Genomic DNA, 21,324 nt, shown 5'->3' on the forward strand with positions numbered 1-21,324 from the left:
TCTACAGCAACTGGATCAGCTTTCCTAAACAGTTGATGACTATATTTAACACGTGCTGCAGCACAAAAAACTTTTAGAGTTAAAATTTGTGCATCATGATCTGAAAGGCCATTTACCTTTTTGCTAACAGAATGCCCTTCTAGTAATGAGGAATGAACAAAAATATTGTCTATGGTAGTTCTTCTGTTCTCTTGCACTCTCGTTGGAAAGAATACGGTTTGCATAAGATTATATGAATTAAGGAGGTCTACCAGCATCCTTTTCCTTGCACAATCACTTATACAATTAATATTGAAGTCACCACATATAACTAACTTTTTGTATTTCCTATAAAGTGAACCAAGAACTTCCTCTAGCTTTAGCAAAAATGTTGTGAAATCGGACTCTGGGGATCTATAAATAACAACAGTAAGAAGTTTAGCTCCACTAAATTTAACCACACCTGCACAACATTCAAACACCTTTTCAGTGCAGTACTTTGAAACATCAATTGACTCAAATGGGATACTGTTTTTCACATACATGGCTACTCCCCCACACCGCAAAGAGCTCCTAGAAAAGCTGCCAGCCAACCTGTATCCTGGTAAAGGAAGCCTCTGAATTATCTCCTTATTTAAGAAGTGTTCAGATATACCAATAATTTCGGAGTCAACATCTATAAGCAGTTCACTAACTTTATCTCTAATACCTTGTATATTTTGATGAAATATACCAATTCCCTCATTAATCGGATACCTAAGCTTTGTCAAAAGTGGTTTCTTTGTTAGAGAGACTTCCCTTAAGCAGGAATACCTATCAGCTGACTTCAATCTAAAAAAGGTACAGCTCTAACACCCACAACTACCAGAATTTTCCCATGAATGATCCCACCACCTACACCTATGCTGTCACCTGTAAGCTTTTCCAACCTCCCCTTTCCATACCTGTTGAGGTGCAGGCCATGTCTAGTGAAACCCGTCCTGCTGATAGACTCCACCGACACCAATGAAATGTGACTCATGCCTTCTGTCATCAGCGCACCCCCAAGTCTCATGTTATTATGCCTGACGGCTGTATTAAGATGAGGCCGATCGTGACGCTGAAACAGTTCCACGAAATGCACATTTCCTTTATTTCTTTGTTGATCCACTTCCTGCTGTAACTTTCTTTACCTGACACATCATTCTGTGGAAGACTGCATGAGAAGGATGCATTAGTGTGTTAAGAAATGCACCATACTTCTCATTCGTGCTTTGGGCTTGTATTGTTTCAATCCAATCTTCTTTCCTCAATGTTATCTTAAAAATTTCATGTACTGTAGATCTATAATCCTGACTTTGCTCTTCTCTTGCTTTATTTCTGTTCTTGAGCTGCAATTTTTGTAGATACATAACATTAATTCTCATGATCAGAGATTGCTGTTTGCAGAACTTCTGCTTCACATTCACTATTTTCTATATTAGTGACAATGTTATGAATGATGGCTTGACTGATCTGCCATTCTTGTAGGAACATTTGTTATTATTTTAATATTACATTGTAATAATGTTTCTTTTAATTCTTGTTTTGGTTTTAGTTCTTTACTACCCATTTCTATGTTGTAGTCTCTGCATATTACACCACCATTCATGTTAGGCTTCAGTAACAATTTTGCAAGGTTTTTCAGAAATGTTGTAATATTATCATTTGGAGACCTGTATAGACAGAAAACTCTTGGTTCTTCACTCACATTCCAGTAACTCCTTAATCTGTTTTAATGCATGCTGAAGGTTGCAGTAACTGGTATCTTGTACACTATCAATTTTCTTCTTATAGACAGCTACATCTTCGTCTTCATTTAGGTCTACAGAAATAATTAATCACATTAAAGCCTCTTATTATTAGATTAGCACTTCTAGTTTTTTGTTGTCTAGGTATTGAATATTTTGGTGCAAGGCTTTAATTATAGTTTCCTTTCGATGCCTCTGGAGTTGTTGAATCTGTTGTGGCTACAGACTGACATGTGACCAAATTGTATTCGTTATTATTTATTTTGTCTTTCTTCTCTTTTATTGGCTGTGGAATAAAGAACAGAATACTGAGGTGAGGGCCAAAGAGGCTAATAACAGAAATGAAGAAATTGGTTCTCGGCTCTTGGCAAGATTAATGTAGTTTATTAAACAAATTGTTCCAGACTCTAAGTCTACAGGTTCTTGGTGAAACCTTGTCCAGTTAATGGCTGATGCAAGCTAAATACTACTACACACAGTCATGTCACCAAGAAATTTAAAATTCACGGACATTACATTGGCAGTCAGTGTTTCTTGGTGGCCACTGAAGGCAGGGCCTACTTTTGCAAACTGTACCTTCTGTGTCTGGTTTGAGAGAGATACTTGCACATGCAAAGAATGGCCACTAGGCTGTATTGATTTGATTTATTTGGCAACATTATTAGAGGATATTACATGGACCACCTTCTCAATTATCCTTTGTATGTCTAATTTTTAAAATACTGACAATATTCTCAGAATGGCAAAACCTTGATTAAGAATCTTGGGTACATTTATGATGGCTTAATGTAATAATCCCCCCCATGAACCATGGACCTTGCCGTTGGTGGGGAGGCTTGCGTGCCTCAGCGATACAGATGGCCGTACCATAGGTGCAACCACAACGGAGGGGTATCTGTTGAGAGGCCAGACAAACATGTGGTTCCTGAAGAGGGGCAGCAGCCTTTTCAGTAGCTGCAGGGGCAACAGTCTGGATGATTGACTGATCTGGCCTTGTAACATTAATCAAAACGGCCTTGCTGTGCTGGTACTGCAAACGGCTGAAAGCAAGGGGAAACTACAGCCGTAATTTTTCCCGTGGACATGCAGCTTTACTGTATGATTAAATGATGATGGCGTCCTCTTGGGTAAAATATTCCGGAGGTAAAATAGTCCTCCATTCGGATCTCCGGGCGGGGACTACTCAAGAGGACGTTGTTATCAGGAGAAAGAAAACTGGCGTACTACGGAGCGTGTAATGTCAGATCCCTTAATCGGGCAGGTAGGTTAGAAAATTTAAAAAGCGAAATGGATAAGTTAAAGTTAAATATAGTGGGAATTAGTGAAGTTCGGTGGCAGGAGGAACAAGACTTTTGGTCAGGTGATTACAGGGTTATAAATACAAAATCAAATAGAGGTAATGCAGGAGTAGGTTTAATAATGAATAAAAAAATAGGAGTGCGGGTTAGCTACTACAAACAGCATAGTGAACGCATTATTGTGGCCAAGATAGACACAAAGCCCATGCCCACTACAGTAGTACAAGTTTATATGCCAACTAGCTCTGCACATGATGAAGAAATTGATGAAATGTATGACGAGATAAAAGAAATTATTCAGGTAGTGAAGGGAGACGAAAATTTAATAGTCATGGGTGACTGGAATTCGTCAGTAGGAAAAGGGAGAGAAGGAAGCATAGTAGGTGAATATGGATTGGGGGGAAGAAATGAAAGAGGAATTCGTCTTGTAGAATTTTGCACAGAGCATAACTTAATCATAGCTAACACTTGGTTCAAGAATCATAAAAGAAGGTTGTATACCTGTAAGATTCCTGGAGATACTAAAAGGTATCAGATAGATTATATAATGGTAAGACAGAGATTTAGGAACCAGGTTTTAAATTGTAAGACATTTCCAAAGGCAGATATGGATTCTGACCACAATCTCTTGGTTATGAACTGTAGATTGAAACTGAAGAAACTGCAAAAAGGTGGGAATTTAAGGAGATGGGACCTGGATAAACTGAAAGAACGAGAGGTTGTAGAGAGTTTCAGGGAGAGCATAAGGGAACAATTGACAGGAATGGGGGAAAGAAATACAGTAGAAGAAGAATGGGTAGCTTTGAGGGATGAAGTAGTGAAGGCAGCAGAGGATCAAGTAGGTAAAAAGACGAGGGCTAGTAGAAATCCTTGGGTAACAGAAGAAATATTGAATTTAATTGATGAAACGAGGAAATATAAAAATGCAGTAAATGTAGCAGGCAAAAAGGAATACAAACGTCTCAAAAATGAGATCGACAGGACGTGCAAAATGGCTAAGCAGGGATGGCTAGAGGACAAATGTAAGGATGTAGAGACTTGTCTCACTAGCGGTAAGATAGATACTGCCTACAGGAAAGTTAAAGAGACCTTTGGAGAGAAGAGAACCACTTGTATGAACATCACGAGCTCAGATGGAAACCCAGTTCTAAGCAAAGAAGGGAAAGCAGAAAGGTGGAAGGAGTATATAGAGGGTCTATACAAGGGCGATGTACTTGAGCACAATATTATGGAAATGGAAGAGCATGTGGATGAAGATGAAATGGGAGATACGATACTGCGTGAAGAGTTTGACAGAGCACTGAAAGACCTGAGTCGAAACAAGGCCCCCGGAGTAGACAACATTCCATTGGAACTACTGACGGCCTTGTGAGAGCCAGTCCTGACAAAACTCTACCATCTGGTGAGCAAGATGTATGAGACAGGTGAAATACCCTCAGACTTCAAGAAGAATATAATAATTCCAATCCCAAAGAAAGCAGGTGTTGACCGATGTGAAAATTACCGAACTATCAGTTTAATAAGTCACAGCTGCAAAATACTAACACGAATTCTTTACAGACAAATGGAAAAACTGGTAGAAGCGGACCTCGGGGAAGATCAGTTTGGATTACGTAGAAATGTTGGAACACGTGAGGCAATACTAACCTTACGACTTATCTTAGAAGAAAGATTAAGAAAAGGCAAACCTATGTTTCTAGCATTTGTAGACTTAGAGAAAGCTATTGACAATGTTGACTGGAATACTCTCTTTCAAATTCTGAAGGTGGCAGGGGTAAAATACAGGGAGCGAAAGGCTATTTACAATTTGTACAGAAACCAGATGGCAGTTATAAGAGTCGAGGGGCATGAAAGTGAAGCAGTGGTTGGGAAGGGAGTAAGACAGGGTTGTAGCCTCTCCCTGATGTTATTCAATCTGTATATTGAGCAAGCAGTAAAGGAAACAAAAGAAAAATTCGGAGTAGTTATTAAAATTCATGGAGAAGAAGTAAAAACTTTGAGGTTCGCCGATGACATTGTAATTCTGTCAGAGACAGCAAAGGACTTGGAAGAGCAGTTGAATGGAATGGACAGTGTCTTGAAAGGAGGATATAAGATGAACATCAACAAAAGCAAAACGAGGATAATGGAATGTAGTCAAATTAAATCGGGTGATGCTGAGGGAATTAGATTAGGAAATGAGACACTTAAAGTAGTAAAGGAGTTTTGCTATTTAGGGAGTAAAATAACTGATGATGGTCGAAGTAGAGAGGATATAAAATGTAGACTGGCAATGGCAAGGAAATCGTTTCTGAAGAAGAGAAATTTGTTAACATCGAGTATAGATTTAAGTGTCAGGAAGTCGTTTCTGAAAGTATTTGTATGGAGTGTAGCCATGTATGGAAGTGAAACATGGACGATAACTAGTATGGACAAGAAGAGAATAGAAGCTTTCGAAATGTGGTGCTACAGAAGAATGCTGAAGATAAGGTGGGTAGATCACGTAACTAATGAGGAGGTATTGAATAGGATTGGGGAGAAGAGAAGTTTGTGGCACAACTTGACTAGAAGAAGGGATCGGTTGGTAGGGCATGTTTTGAGGCATCAAGGGATCACAAATTTAGCATTGGAGGGCAGCGTGGAGGGTAAAAATCGTAGAGGGAGACCAAGAGATGAATACACTAAGCAGATTCAGAAGGATGTAGGTTGCAGTAGGTACTGGGAGATGAAGAAGCTTGCACAGGGCAAAGTAGCATGGATAGCTGCATCAAACCAGTCTCAGGACTGAAGACCACAACAACAACAACAACAACAACAATGTAATAATTGTTATTGCAACTGAAGACATGGGTGTAAGCCATGAAACTGGTAGTGTGGTCAATTAAGATCAAGTTTATCAGCTGGTTATTTCATTCATCAATAATGGTATCAAATTCAGTTGATCAGCTGGTCAAGAAACTTAGCTCAAAGTGCTTGCACTAGGAGCCATTTCTCACTTTGTTAACAGAGAAATAATGCTGTCATATTATGCATATTTCCAATCTACTCTCTCCTACATTGTAATCACATGGAAAAATGCTGCAGGAGCCGAAAAAAAAAACTTCAAACCTCAGAAACAACCTGTGAGATTAATATATGGGATCTCTGACGCTGTAGGCTCTCCCGGCGTAACAAGTCTTGAAAGTCTCTTCGGGTTTGCTGCCGGATCCTAAAATCAATTCGATTCGATATCTCAGCGATCCAACTGGTCGCCATCTTCAGGAGAATGCTGTGTCTGGTGAGTCCCGCTGAGAACTCCAGCATTCAGCTCCCCAAAAATTATGTAGCAGTCTCTAGTACAGTTAAATGGTTAAATTTAGCAATGAACCTGTCACAAACAGGTTTAAAATCACCGAATAAACAGCAAAATGAATATTTAAACAATGAAGATATAATCAACAATATTCCAAATTTTAGGCAATAGTTTTGCACCTTACCCAAAGAGACAAAATAAAACTAAGTTTTCCTAATAGAATGAAATGTGCTCTGTTGAATGGTGTTAATGAATGTAATGTGGTAGGTGTCCATATTGAGATATACGACTTTGAACATGGGTATATTTTGATACATTCATGTTTTTTAGCAAATTTACAGGATGGTAGCACAGTAATTAAACACACAAGCCAATCCAAAATTTGTGATATACTAAACACACATACAGACAGTAGTTTGGAAAAAGACCACGTCTATGGGCAAATTTCTCGCGACATGATTTGCTGCCCACTTTGAAATGAGCTTATGCCAAATTTATTGCTTTCTGAACCCTATTTGCAACATTTGTGTGTAGAGCACACAACGTTGTACCACTATACCAAGAAGCAAGTGTCTAGCTCTTTTACATTAGGGACAGTGTAATGCCAAACTTGACGATTTCTTCTTGACTTTTCGGTCTCTGTAAAAGTGGTAGTCACGAAAATGACTCTAGCACCTCAACCAAGTTACAGGTGAGCCTGAAACTTTGCATAAGTTCATGTAGGGCCCTCAGATACATCCTGTACAAATTTCATCAAAATTGAAGATGGTCGAGCTGGGAGCCCTAGGACACTTTACATGGAATGTCCCTTTTGAAAACCTGTACATTGTTAATTTCCTTTCTTATGTTGAGAAGAAGCTTATTGTATACTTTCATACATTAACCATAATGTCTGCTGTGTACTTTCATGAGAGTAACAGAGTCATAGAGGAAATTTTTCATCAGTGTTGTGTTGTGCTTGTGAACATCAGAATTTTTTTGAAATAATTCCGTGTTGTCAGCTATAAACATTGTCAGTGAGTATGTATATTGCCCTACGAAAATAAATATTCAGAGAGACTTGAAGAGATCCCTTCACGATGTTAAGAGAGAGACTCCATATTCTTGAAAGTCTCTTCAGGTTTGCTGCCGGATCCTAAAATCGACTTGATTTCAGTATCTCAGCGATCAAACTGGTCGTCATCTCTACATCTACATCCATACTCCGCAAGCCACCTGAAGGTGTGTGGCGGAGGGTACCTTGAGTACCTCTATCGGTTCTCCCTTCTATTCCAGTCTCGTATTGCTCATGGAAAGAAGGATTGTTGGTATGCCTCTGTGTGGGCTCTAATCCCTCTGATTTTATCCTCATGGTCTCTTCACAAGATATACGTAGGAGGGAGCAATATACTGCTTGACTCCTCGGTGAAGGTATGTTCTCGAAACTTCAACAAAAGCCCGTACCGAGCTACTGAGCGTCTCTCCTGCAGAGTCTTCCACTGGAGTTTATCTATCATCTCCATAACGCTTTCGCGATTACTAAATGATCCTGTAACGAAGCTCGCTGCTCTCCATTGGATCTTCTCTATCTCTTCTATCAATCCTATCTGGTACAGATCCCACACTGCTGAGCAGTATTCAAGCTGTAGGTGAACAAGCGTAGTGTAACATACTTCCTTTGTTTTCAGATTGCATTTCCTTAGGATTCTTCCAATGAATCTCAGTCTGGCATCTGCTTTACTGACGATCAACTTTATATGATCATTCCATTTTAAATCACTCCTAATGCGTACTCCCAAGATAATTTATGGAATTAACTGCTTCCAGTTGCTGACCTGCTATATTGTAGCTAAATGATAAGGGATCTTTCTTTCTATGTATTCGCAGCACATTACACTTGTCTACATTGAGATTCAATTGCCATTCCCTGCACCATGCGTCAATTCGCTGCAGATCCTCCTGCATTTCAGTACAATTTTCCATTGTTACAACCTCTCGATATACCACAGCATCATCCGCAAAAAGCCTCAGTGAACTACCGATGTCATCCCCAAGGTCATTTATGTATATTGTGAATAGCAACGGTCCAACGATACTCCCCTGCTGCACACCTGAAATCACTCTTACTTTGGAAGACTTCTCTCCATTGAGAATGACATGCTGCGTTCTGTTACCTAGGAACTCTTCAATCCAATCACACAATTGGTCTGATAGTCCATATGCTCTTACTTTGTTCATTAAACGACTGTGGGGAACTGTATCGAACGCCTTGCGGAAGTCAAGAAACACGGCATCTACCTGGGAACCCATGTCTATGGCCCTCTGGGTCTCGTGAACGAATAGCGCAAGCTTCAGGAGAATGCTGTGTCTGCTGATGAGTCCTGCTGAGAACTGGAGTTCTCAGTGGAACTCATCAGCAGACACAGCATTTTCCTGAAGATGGCGACCAGTTGGATCGCCGAGATATCGAATCGATTTTAGGATCCGACAGCAAACCCAAAGAGACTTTCAAGACTTGTTACACCGGGAGAGCCTACAATGTCAGAGACCTCATATATTAATCCCACAGGTTGTTTCTGAGGTTTGAAGATTTTTTTTCAGCTCCTGCAGCATTTTTGCAGATGATTACAATGTAGAAGAGTGTACAATGGAAATATGCAAAATATGACAACAGCATTATTTCTCTGTTAACAAAGTAAGAAATGGCTCCGTAGTGCAAGCACATTGGGCTAAGTTTCTTGACCAGCTGAATTTGATACCACTATTGATGAACGAAAATACCAGCTGATAAATTGGATCTTAATTGACCACACTACCAGTTTCACGACTTACAGCCATGTCTTCAGGTGCAATAAAAATTATTACATTAAGCCATCATAAATGTACCCAACAGTCTTAATCGAGGTTTTGCCATTCTGAGAATATTGTCAGTATTTTAAAAATTAGACATACAAAGGTTAACTGAGAAGGTGGTCCATGTAATATCCTCTAATAATGTTGCCAAATAAATCAAACCAATACAGCCTACTGGCCATTCATTGCATGTGCAAGTATCTCTCTCAAACCAGACACAGAAGGTACAGTTTGCAAAAGTAGGCCCTGCTTTCAGTGGCCACCAAGAAACACTGACTGCCAATGTAATGTCCGTGAATTTTAAATTTCTTGGTGACATGACTGTGTGTAGTAGTATTTAGCTTGCATCAGCCATTAACTGGACAAGGTTTCACCAAGAACCTGTAGACATAGAGTCTGGAACAATTTGTTTAATAAACTACATTAATCTAGCCAAGAGCTGAGAACCAATTTCTTCATTTCTGTTATTAGCCTCCTGTGCCCTCAACTCGGTATTCTGTCCTTTATTCCACAGCCAATAAAAGAGAAGAAAGACAAAATAAATAATAATGAATACAATTTGGTCACATGTCAGTCTGTAGCCACAACAGATTCAACAACTCCAGAGACATCAAAAGGAAACTATAATTAAAGCCTTGCATCAAAATATTCAATACCTAGACAACAAAAAACTAGAAGTATTAATCTAATAATAAGAGGCTATGATGTGATTAATTATTTCTGCAGACCCAAACGAAGACGAAGATGTTGCTGGCTATAAGAAGAAAATTGATAGTGTACAAGATACCAGTATGTGTTGTGTACAGAGCACACAAAGTTGTACCACTATACCCAGAAGCAAGAGTCTATCTCTTTTACATTAGGAACAGTGTAATGCCAAACTTTACGATTTCTTCACGACTTTTCGGTCTCTGTAAAAGTGGTCTTCACGAAAATGGCTCCAGCACACCTCAACCAAGTTACAGGTGAGCCTGAAATGTTGCATAAGCTCATGTAGGGCTCTCAGGTACATCCTGTACAAATTTCATCAAAATTGAAGATGGTCGAGCTGGGATCATCTTCTAAACTGGGACACTTAAAGAAAATTAAAAACTTGCCTCAAAGAAGAACCTTTCTATAAAATGAAGGAATTCATAGAGTTACAAGGCATCCATTAGCTTAATGGTAGAGAAAATCACTTAGCTAATAACATAGCTTTAAAAGTAAAAATGCGATACTCATGTCATGAGGACAAAATTTTGTATTTCAGCTCAAGTTATGATGATAAATTGCATTTTAATTTGTAAAAGGTAATTTATTTAGTTATATCATTCCAATTAAAATATGCACCTTAGTTTATTTCACTATCTTATCCATCCACTCCCCCCATGCACCATGGACCTTGCCGTTGGTTGGGAGGCTTGCGTGCCTCAGCGATACAGATAGCCGTACCGTAGGTACAACCACAACGGAGGGGTATCTGTTGAGAGGCCAGACAAACGTGTGGTTCCTGAAGAGGGGCAGCAGCCTTTTCGGTAGCTGCAAGGGCAACAGTCTGGATGATTGACTGATCTGGCCTTGTAACAATAACCAAAACAGCCTTGCTGTGCTGGTACTGCGAACGGCTGAAAGCAAGGGGAAACTACAGCCGTAATTTTTCCCGAGGGCATGCAGCTTTACTGTGTGATTAAATGATGATGGCGTCCTCTTGGGTAAAATATTCCGGAGGTAAAATAGTCCCCCATTTGGATCCCCGGGCGGGGACTAGTCAAGAGGATGTCGTTATCAGGAGAAAGAAAACTGGCGTTCTACGGATCGGAGCGTGTAATGTCAGGTCCCTTAATCGGGCAGGTAGGTTAGAAAATTTGAAAAGGGAAATGGATAGGTTAAAGTTAGATATAGTGGGAATTAGTGAAGTTTGGTGGCAGGAGGAACAAGACTTCTGGTCAGGTGACTACAGGGTTATAAACACAAAGTCAAATAGGGGTAATGCAGGAGTAGGTTTAATAATGAATAGGAAAATAGGAACGCGGGTAAGCTACTACAAACAGCTTAGTGAACGCATTATTGTGGCCAAGATAGATACGAAGCCCACACCTACTACAGTAGTACAAGTTTATATGCCAACTAGCTCTGCAGATGACGAAGAAATTGAAGAAATGTATGATGAAATAAAAGAAAGTATTCAGATAGTGAAGGGAGACGAAAATTTAATAGTCATGGGTGACTGGAATTCGCCAGTAGCAAAAGGGAGAGAAGGAAACGTAGTAGGTGAATGTGGATTGGGGTAAGAAATGAAAGAGGAAGCCGTCTGGTAGAATTTTGCACAGAACATAACTTAATCATAGCTAACACTTGGTTTAAGAATCATGATAGAAGGTTGTATACATGGAAGAACCCTGGAGACACTAAAAGGTATCAGATAGATTATATAATGGTAAGACAGAGATTTAGGAACCAGGTTTTAAATTGTAAGACATTTCCAGGGGCAGATGTGGACTCTGACCACAATCTATTGGTTATGACCTGTAGATTAAAACTGAAGAAACTGCAAAAAGGTGGGAATTTAAGGAGATGGGACCTGGATAAACTGAAAGAACCAGAGGTTGTACAGAGTTTCAGGGAACAGTTGACAGGAATGGGGGAAAGAAATACAGTAGAAGAAGAATGGGTAGCTTTGAGGGATGAAGTAGTGAAGGCAGCAGAGGATCAAGTAGGTAAAAAGACGAGGGCTAGTAGAAATCCTTGGGTAACAGAAGAAATATTGAATTTAATTGATGAAAGGAGAAAATATAAAAATGCAGTAAATGAAGCAGGCAAAAAGGAATACAAACGTCTCAAAAATGAGATCGACAGGAAGTGCAAAATGGCTAAGCAGGGATGGCTAGAGGACAAATGTAAGGATGTAGAGGCTTATCTCACTAGGGGTAAGATAGATACTGCCTACAGGAAAATTAAAGAGACCTTTGGTGATAAGAGAACCACTTGTATGAACATCACGAGCTCAGATGGAAACCCAGTTCTAAGCAAAGAAGGGAAAGCAGAAAGGTGGAAGGAGTATATAGAGGGTCTATACAAGGGCGATGTACTTGAGCACAATATTATGGAAATGGAAGAGCATGTGGATGAAGATGAAATGGGAGATACGATACTGCGTGAAGAGTTTGACAGAGCACTGAAAGACCTGAGTCGAAACAAGGCCCCCGGAGTAGACAACATTCCATTGGAACTACTGACGGCCTTGTGAGAGCCAGTCCTGACAAAACTCTACCATTTAGTGAGCAAGATGTATGAAACAGGCGAAATACCCTCAGACTTCAAGAAGAATATAATAATTCCAATCCCAAAGAAAGCAGGTGTTGACCGATGTGAGAATTACCGAACAATCAGTTTAATAAGCCACAGCTGCAAAATACTAACACGAATTCTTTACAGACAAATGGAAAAGCTAGTAGAAGCCGACCTCGGGGAAGATCAGTTTGGATTCCGTAGAAATACTGGTACACGTGAGGCAATACTGACCTTACGACTTATCTTAGAAGAAAGATTAAGGAAAGGCAAACCTACGTTTCTAGCATTTGTAGACTTAGAGAAAGCTTTTGACCATGTTGACTGGAATACTCTCTTTCAAATTCTAAAGGTGGCAGGGGTAAAATACAGGGAGCGAAAGGCTATTTGCAATTTGTACAGAAACCAGATGGCAGTTATAAGAGTCGAGGGACATGAAAGGGAAGCAGTGGTTGGGAAGGGAGTAAGACAGGGTTGTAGCCTCTCCCCGATGTTATTCAATCTGTATATTGAGCAAGCAGTAAAGGAAACAAAAGAAAAATTCGGAGTAGGTATTAAAATCCATGGAGAAGAAATAAAAACTTTGAGCTTCGCCAATGACATTGTAATTCTGTCAGAGACAGCAAAGGACTTGGAAGAGCAGTTGAACAGAATGGATGGTGTCTTGAAGGGAGGATATAAGATGAACATCAACAAAAGCAAAACGAGGATAATGGAATGTAGTCGAATTAAGTCGGGTGATGTTGAGGGTATTAGATTAGGAAATGAGACACTTAAAGTAGTAAAGGCGTTTTGCTATTTGGGGAGCAAAATAATTGATGATGGTCGAAGTAGAGAGGATATAAAATGTAGACTGGCAATGGCAAGGAAAGCGTTTATGAAGAAGAGAAATTTGTTAACATCGAGTATAGATTTAAGTGTCAGGAAGTCGTTTCTGAAAGTATTTGTATGGAGTGTAGCCATGTATGGAAGTGAAACATGGACGGTAAATAGTTTGGACAAGAAGAGAATAGAAGCTTTCGAAATGTGGTGCTACAGAAGAACGCTGAAGATTAGATGGGTAGATCACATAACTAATGAGGAGGTACTGAGTAGGATTGGGGAGAAGAGGAGTTCGTGGCACAACTTGACCAGAAGAAGGGATCGGTTGGTAGGGCATGTTCTGAGGCATCAAGGGATCACCAATTTAGTATTGGAGGGCAGCGTGGAGGGTAAAAATCGTAGGGGGAGACCAAGAGATGAATACACTAAGCAGATTCAGAAGGATGTAGGTTGCAGTAGGTACTGGGAGATGAAGAAGCGTGTACAGGATAGAGTAGCATGGAGAGCTGCATCAAACCAGTCTCAGGACTGAAGACCACCACAACAACAACAACAACAACAACAACAGCAACATCCATCCACTTAAACTTAGGCCAGTAAACTGCGGGTTTTAATGTTATAAGCAACCAATTGCTTTTAGAAAATAAGTAAAATAGTATACCGTATATATGTGATCATATGTCCTACATTACTAGTACACTACTTGTAAAATATGTAATCAACAGACAAAACTTTTAAAAAATCAAATCATATGAGGTTTCAAGTAGTTCAGTAATGGCAAATTTGAATAATTGCTGCAGCACTTTGTTTAATGGCATTAAATAAATTCTGAAACAGCAGCAAGACTCAGGGGAACATGAGTCAGATTAATTGAAGTCTTTGCCATTTCACACCCTGTCACCTTCCAATCTAACATAGACCTCAGGGCATGCCACACCTGTGTTGGCAACCAGAACCTAAATTCCAAAAAATAATATATGAAAAAAAAACTGTCAGTATTCTGTTCTCTTTCTATTTATACACTTACGAAGTTAATAACATCTTTTTATGTCGTGTTACTAAGCCGGCACCTGGCATCAGTAGGTAAACTGATACAAGTATTCAACATACTGATATATGCATAGCTATGGAAATAGCTTCTTTCAAAGTAATATTTTTTGTATAATTTTATTAAATACATTTAGCCCTCTAAACAGAAACAGAATATAGTACCAATTCACTCTTAATAGCACAAACAGGATAAGCTTGTGTTAGCTGCTTCTCTTTGTTTATACAAGCCTTGTTCCCTTCTACATCTCTAAACATTCTCCTTCATGACATGGCCTACAGAACATGATGGATGAATGACAAAAGAGACTGAGAAAGCACATCAGCCTTCTGGTACGATAACATAGCATGTCTAAAAGATGATGCTAAGTCACAAATACACTGCTGTATCTCAAGATTAAACACCGTATACATTCACCTGGCAAAAGGGATTTATTTCTCATTAAATAACTGACATTTCGAGATGGAAGTGAAACGTTTATTTAAGTTATTTATTTATTTTTATGCCACTGAAAATGACTTAGAACTAGGAGAATGAGAAAGGAAAACTTACTTTCTCCAGCCATTACAGCTTGTGTATACCTGCTTGGAAGCATACTAGTATACCCATAAAAGCTTGACTGTTGTACTGAAAGGAAACATTTTGAAAACTAAATGGTTGAGTCCATTATATTATAAATCAACATACAATCTACTATTTCCATTCAGCATGGCTCTGTTTTCATCAGGGAAATATTCTCTCAACAGATGCTGAATACTTAAGTTGATGCCTACCTGTGCAGCCAAGAGCAACAACAGCAACAGCTACTAGATTTATAGTATATGAAGTAGATGCTCCAAATGCTTCCCACCATATTTCACATACCGCTACAAAAAATAATGTTATGAATGATACCAGATAACCTGCAACATAAAAAGTAATTTGCATGTGGTAATTCTCTTTTTTTTTTTTTTTTTTTCTAATGTGATGGTATGAATACTGAGCTTTTCTATTTACCAAATGTGATCCGGGTGTCCAAGGACAATGTTTCAACTAAAACATTATTTGCAAGCACGGCAAAAAATGCCATCACAATGTAAACTAATGACATGTCAAACACAATGGTAGTCCCAGGATAACGAGCTTGAAAATAATCCACGGCAATAATGAAGCTGTAAGAAAGAAAATTCATTACTGAAGCTATAGTTTGTGCAGTTCCATATGTAGCAAATACTTTCACTCCTGTTGACACTCTCTGCGTCACAGGAACACATAAAAGCTTGCCTGTTATAAGGAAGAAGAAATCCGACACCAGCCAATACAAGCGCAAAATATATGCAATTACATTTATCAATTGGCGGCGAGAGATGGCTGAAACCATTTGTAAATCTGAAGTCATTTGCTGTGCGAGCTTTCCCTAACTGTATGTATCCTCTGCTTAAGTTTTCGTCCATTGTTGTTGGAGTTGTCTCAGCCTGCAATTTTGCAAATTTTCTACAACTGTCGAAAGGTGTCAATGTCAATAGCGGCTGTTTTTATCTATACATTTTATTTACAAATTCAAATGCTACGATGGAGCCCGACAGCATCTCTCGAGCGGAGAGCGTATCGCGTTTTGAGACCTTTTGAGCCGATAAACTCACACATCAGGCATTCCTGCATTTATCAGTCGAAAGACGGTCATGTTTCAATATTTATGCAACGGGTGCCTCATATTTATATACACAGAGTCCTTCGTACTCCCAAGCCACAGCACAACTACTTCTACGCATGTCTGTTAAAATACGTGCATTGATTTTTGCGCTTAAAACCAACGATGTATTAACTCCCGGAGGTTACGTCACGCAGTCATGTGATGGCAAACAAGACACTAACGGGAAGCACACCGATCGTGAGTGACACATTCTCAGTGAGGAAGTTGTGATTGTGGCTTTCGGCTGGGAGCAAATAGAAATTTTTGAAATGTCGCTAAATACAGCACACGCCAACGGAGGCGTGTTAATTCATTCCGGAGAATGGTCAGTAGTGCTTCAACGAATATCCATTCGTAGCAAGATAAGAACAAATTTGTTATCGCTCTCGAATTTTCTGACATCACCTGTCAATATTTGTGTTGGAAACTCCCCTGTTCCCGTGCTTTATTTCTTTAATTGCTCGTTATATTTGAATCCTGCATGCCCATTATATTTTCCTATAATTTGTAGACCGGTAACAGCAACATTTGAGCAGTACTAACGATACCGAATTTGAGTAAGTGTTCTACAAAATTACGCAATAGTTAAAATTGAAGTCAAATAATTGATGTCATCTTGGTACTGAGATTGTATTGGTGGTTTCTCCCCCCCCCCCCCCCCCCCCACCACCACCGTCCCTTTTGTATTTATAAGACTCGTGTCCCTCTTATGCACGTAAAATAAACTATACTGAAAACAACGTACTTCTTTCAGATAGGGCTCAAACATTTATATTAACCTTTAAACATTTGCCAATTTCCCATTTTTATTAAATAGTGATATATGATATTTGTCGTTCTTGTGTATTCCCGAAATTTCTCGTCACATCTAGAAGTGCAATGTTTTCAAATGTTTTGAACGTAGTTTGATAATGGGAAACAACAGCTAGGGCGTTACTCTGACTTCAGTAACGTGGACAAGATCCAAAACTAAGTATTTAATCTATAAATTGTTGTTCACTGCATCCATGGCGTGAGAAAATCGCTTCTGCCTGAAATACTACAGTAAGCAGTTGATGTACCTGATATCTTCATCATTTCTTAATATGCAGTGATATATATAAAAGTGTGTTACTGGTATGTAATTCAGTTTTTCTATAATTATGTCCCATTTTTATATGTTTATAATGTAACATAGTAAACGCACAGGTAACGTATATCTCAAACTAGGACTACTTTATAACGTTTATTTTATATTCACAAGTTGGTTTCACCATCTGAGCCCTGAACTGCACTTCAGATCAGTGCAGCACCACAACTAACGTTTTAATTGGACATATGATCACACTAATTGAAGACTGATTTAACAGATTCTTTTCTACAATAATATAATTTGCGAAATTTATCTCATTAATGTATGTTTAATATGTAGGGCTGCACAATGATCTATTTAATCCTATGTTTTAGTGCCAGATTGATAGGCATGAATATGGGTAGATTGCTTTGACCTGTTGACATAGTTCAGTGGGAGACAAAAAGTTCTTAGGATTTTGTGTCAGGTCAGTGTAAAAGATTATTCATTCAGATACATTGAAAACATCTTTCACTGCTCTCCTTGGTGCTGCTTGGACTCTGTTTAGCATTTGTTTCATAAGGAGCTCCAGAAAGCCATATCTTTCCAATGTTAAAATAGTGCTTATAAGTTACATGTTTTGTCATAAAATATTTGAGCTAGGAAGTTGAAATTTTCACTGATTATTTGTTGGAGTATTGGCTACAACTTAACACAGGTAGTTTTTAAAAAATTAATTTTGTTGTTAGAGATTAATTTTTGTATTGTAATGAAAATTCACTACTTTTGTGTCATTTTCTGTTTATAAATACAATAATATACAGGTTTTTGGAAAAAGGCTGTGTTAAGTTACACAGAAGGGACTGTGTAACATTTCCTGAAAATTGGAAGCTAATTCTTATGGTAGATCCTGTAAAAACATGTAATTTGTTGAAAAAATAAAACTTTTGTGAATCGAGTGACAGTTTGGATTACCTTTTTAGTGCATTCCAGGTCCATAGGATGGATTATCTTCATCTTCTGCAAACTCCTCCTCCAGCTTCCTCATTGTCCTCCTGTTTACACTGGCGTGTATTTCTAGACTATTTACAGCCCTGTCAGCAGCCTGAAAACGTTCCTTGTCTAAAGCAAGCATCCGGAATGAGATTTTCACTCTGCAGTGGAGTGTGCGCTGATAGGAAACTTCCTGGTAGATTAAAACTGTGTGCCGGACCGGGACTCGAAAGTAGGAGATGAGGTACTGGTGGAAGTAAAGCTGTGAGGATGGGGCACAAGTCATGCTTGAGTACCTCAGATGGTAGAGCACTTGCCCGTTAAAGGCAAAGGTCTGGAGTTCGAGTCTCGGTCTGGCACACAGTTTTAATCTGTCAGGAAGTTTCATAAAGCAAGCATTGTTCGTACCATGTTGAAACCTATCTTCATTACCATATTTTGAAATACTGTGCACCTTACAATATTGCCATCATTGAAAGTGGCAATAGCATCATACACACCAAAGTGAAGTGTTTGTGTTCCAACAAACACAGTCTTGGAGATTCTTGATCATTTTACACTATTTACGCTTTCATTGGGGCTTTGAGATTTTCCATGAGCACACTTTTCCAACAGTTCCTGTGTGGCTAAGTTTCTGAAAATAGGTTTTTCCATCCCCATTACTGTATCAGGCAAACTGTGTTTGTGAGTGTACACTTTACCAGTTAGCAGTCCCCTGTTGTACTCACATCAACTCTTTTCTCCTTTGGGACACAAAGTAATGATGGGGACTTTCATAGGTTGAAAAAGTATGAAAAAAATAGCCCAAACAGTCATCTTCATTTCGTGTGTGTTTTGCCTAATAGCCTTTCCATAATAGTTAACCTTCCCTTCCCATCCAACCCTTTACCATCACCGAGTTTTTGTTTTTTTGTATGAAACTTTGTGGCCGAAGTCTTGATCACATTCATTTCTGTAAATGTCCAAGCACTCAAATATCTGCACAGCACCACCGAAACTTTTACAATCACTGTCATAACACACACAACAGAATATTGAGGTATACTAGCAGCAGCAACCACTTCCATTCCGCCACTACTGCCACTATAGTTAGCTGTGTAATAATTTTCATGTGTTTTATTTTTTCCTGGAGACCTACAATATTTAGATATTACTGCTAGACATAAAACTTTCCTATATATATATACACCGGTGGCAGATACTACACCATGAAGAGACGTGTGTACCCATTTACGCCAAGTACCATCGAATGCTACAGTTAAGTCCCTATTAGCTTTGTTTTCTATTACTGCCTCTTCCACAGCTTTCTTCATAGATTCTATACAGATGACTTCTAATTTAGACCCTGTAAATCTATTATAGTTTGTAAACTTGGCTCGGGGATTTGGAAGATTCATCATGCCCCAGAAAACTGCACCTGCAGTAGCACCTTTACCAATTGTACGTAAGACATAAACAAATCTAATGTTTTGTTCATAAATTTTGCTATCGTTTTCTTCACTTGCAGTTGCTGCGACACTGTTTCAAAAAGGTAGTCATGTATGAATGCTCACCACACTTCAGTTCCATTTCACTGGCAAGTCATAGATGATTTTTTATAGTGAATTCCAGACTGACTTCACTGCACTTCCCCTACATCTTACATACTTTGCAAAAATTCTGTTGAGAACTGACATATCAAATATTTCATTCACATCTGATTCACCGATAAAACATTCACACTTTTCTCTAACTGAATCAAGCTTCATCTGTGAAGTAATTTCTTTCTCACTTTCATTGCAATGGGTAACTGTACCACCGAGTGAGGTTCACACATTTGGTTATCGTCTTTATTGTTCACGGTAATTACACGTACCTTTGGCTTTCCAAAATTTCTCCTTTTCTTAAAACCCTTCGGAGGATTTCTAGTCACTTTTTTTACCCATGATTATCCTTCAATCATACAGAAACTTTGATGAACATAATCCACAGCAAATATTTTTAGGATTATGAAAGAGTAAGTAAACATGAAAAACATGACAATCGAGCGATATATATCGAACTGTCACAGGTTAGCCACAACACTTATTTTGTAAACACTTATTTTGTAAACACTTATTTTGTAAACACTTATTTTGTAAACACTTATTTTGTAAACACTTATTTTGTAAACACTTATTTTGTAAACACTTATTTTGTCTCACATCACTAAAATGTACATGATGAGCATGTAGATTCCAGAGTAAAACATTTGACAGCTGTTTAACAGCACCACAGTGGGTCATACCCATTCAGAACATATTTCAAAAATATTTTTAAAATGGTTGTAGTCTTCTGAACTGAATAAATTGTATATCAATTGAAAGGGGAAAGTATGTAGATTTTTAAAATGAAAAAAAGTAAAAATTGAACATTTCATGATTTTGAACCTTCCCGGGGCCCCTTAAGGAATGGAATACAGTACAATGTTCCAAATGTCAAGTGTTTATCAGAGACAAGAATGTTGTCAGGAGTGTCCCAGGGAAGTGTGATACAACTGCTCTTGTTCTTTATTCTGTATACATAAATATTCTACCAGATACTGTGTGTGGCAATATGCAACTCTTTACTGATGAATTGGAGTAAATGGGAAAGTACTGTCATTGAATTTGGAGGATACATGATGACTTAAACAGAATTTGTACTTGGTGTCATGAATGTCAGCGTGTTTCATATGCAGAAAAAGGCAAGATAGTGCAGATGAGAGGAAAAACACTATTATTTCCGAATAAAATATAAATCAAGTAAGTGGTTGGTAGTAAGGAAGGCGAATGGTAGACTTTTCTTTATTGGGCTAATTCTAGGAAGGTGTAGCTTATCTGTAAAGGAGATTGCATATAGAACACAGTTGCAACCCATTCTTTATTGCTTCTGGAGTTTGGGATTCTGACTAGATTGTATGAAAGGAAGAAATTAAAGTAATTTAGAGGTGTGCTGCTAGATTTGTTAAAAGTAGGTTGAGACAATACACAAGTATTATAGAGATGCTTTGGGAACTCGAATGGGAATCCCTGGAAAGAAGCGGATGTTCTTTTCACAAGACACTACTGAGAAAATTTAGGGAAGCAGCGTTTGTGGCTGACTGCAGAATGATTCTACTGTAGCTTGTAGAGTGTGTATGTAGATGCAGATGAACTTCTGTGTGGCATTGACATGTGTCTGCAGGAAGACACTACCCATGGGTGGAAGCTGCTGATTTGCTGTAGACTATCAGTCATCTGCCAGGGTAGCACAGGCTACTGCTTTATAAATGTGTTTACTTCAGACTTTTTGATGGCACAGAAAGTGACATCATTAATCATCT

General features: G+C 38.7%; 2 protein-coding genes across 2 annotated transcripts in view; one reads left to right on the forward strand and one right to left on the reverse strand.

Moving 5' to 3' along the window:
- LOC126253343 (equilibrative nucleoside transporter 4) overlaps positions 1–16,041 on the reverse strand; it is a 211,055-nt gene extending 195,014 nt beyond the window's left edge. The window contains exons 1-5 of the mRNA XM_049954610.1: positions 15,822–16,041; positions 15,550–15,740; positions 15,283–15,437; positions 15,060–15,188; positions 14,839–14,913 (exon numbers count right to left, since the gene is read on the reverse strand). Coding sequence (XP_049810567.1) covers positions 14,839–14,913; positions 15,060–15,188; positions 15,283–15,437; positions 15,550–15,740; positions 15,822–15,854 — 583 coding nt within the window. The 5' untranslated portion in view covers positions 15,855–16,041. The remainder of the gene's footprint in view (positions 1–14,838; positions 14,914–15,059; positions 15,189–15,282; positions 15,438–15,549; positions 15,741–15,821) is intronic.
- A 93-nt stretch (positions 16,042–16,134) lies between these two features.
- Positions 16,135–21,324, forward strand: part of LOC126253344 (WW domain-binding protein 2) — a 146,131-nt gene continuing 140,941 nt past the window's right edge. Inside the window, exon 1 of the mRNA XM_049954611.1 lies at positions 16,135–16,283. Within this exon, the coding sequence (XP_049810568.1) occupies positions 16,228–16,283 (56 nt within the window). The 5' untranslated portion in view covers positions 16,135–16,227. The remainder of the gene's footprint in view (positions 16,284–21,324) is intronic.

Source organism: Schistocerca nitens, chromosome 4, assembly GCF_023898315.1.
Source record: "Schistocerca nitens isolate TAMUIC-IGC-003100 chromosome 4, iqSchNite1.1, whole genome shotgun sequence".
In the NCBI taxonomy this organism is placed as follows: Eukaryota; Metazoa; Arthropoda; class Insecta; order Orthoptera; family Acrididae; genus Schistocerca; species Schistocerca nitens.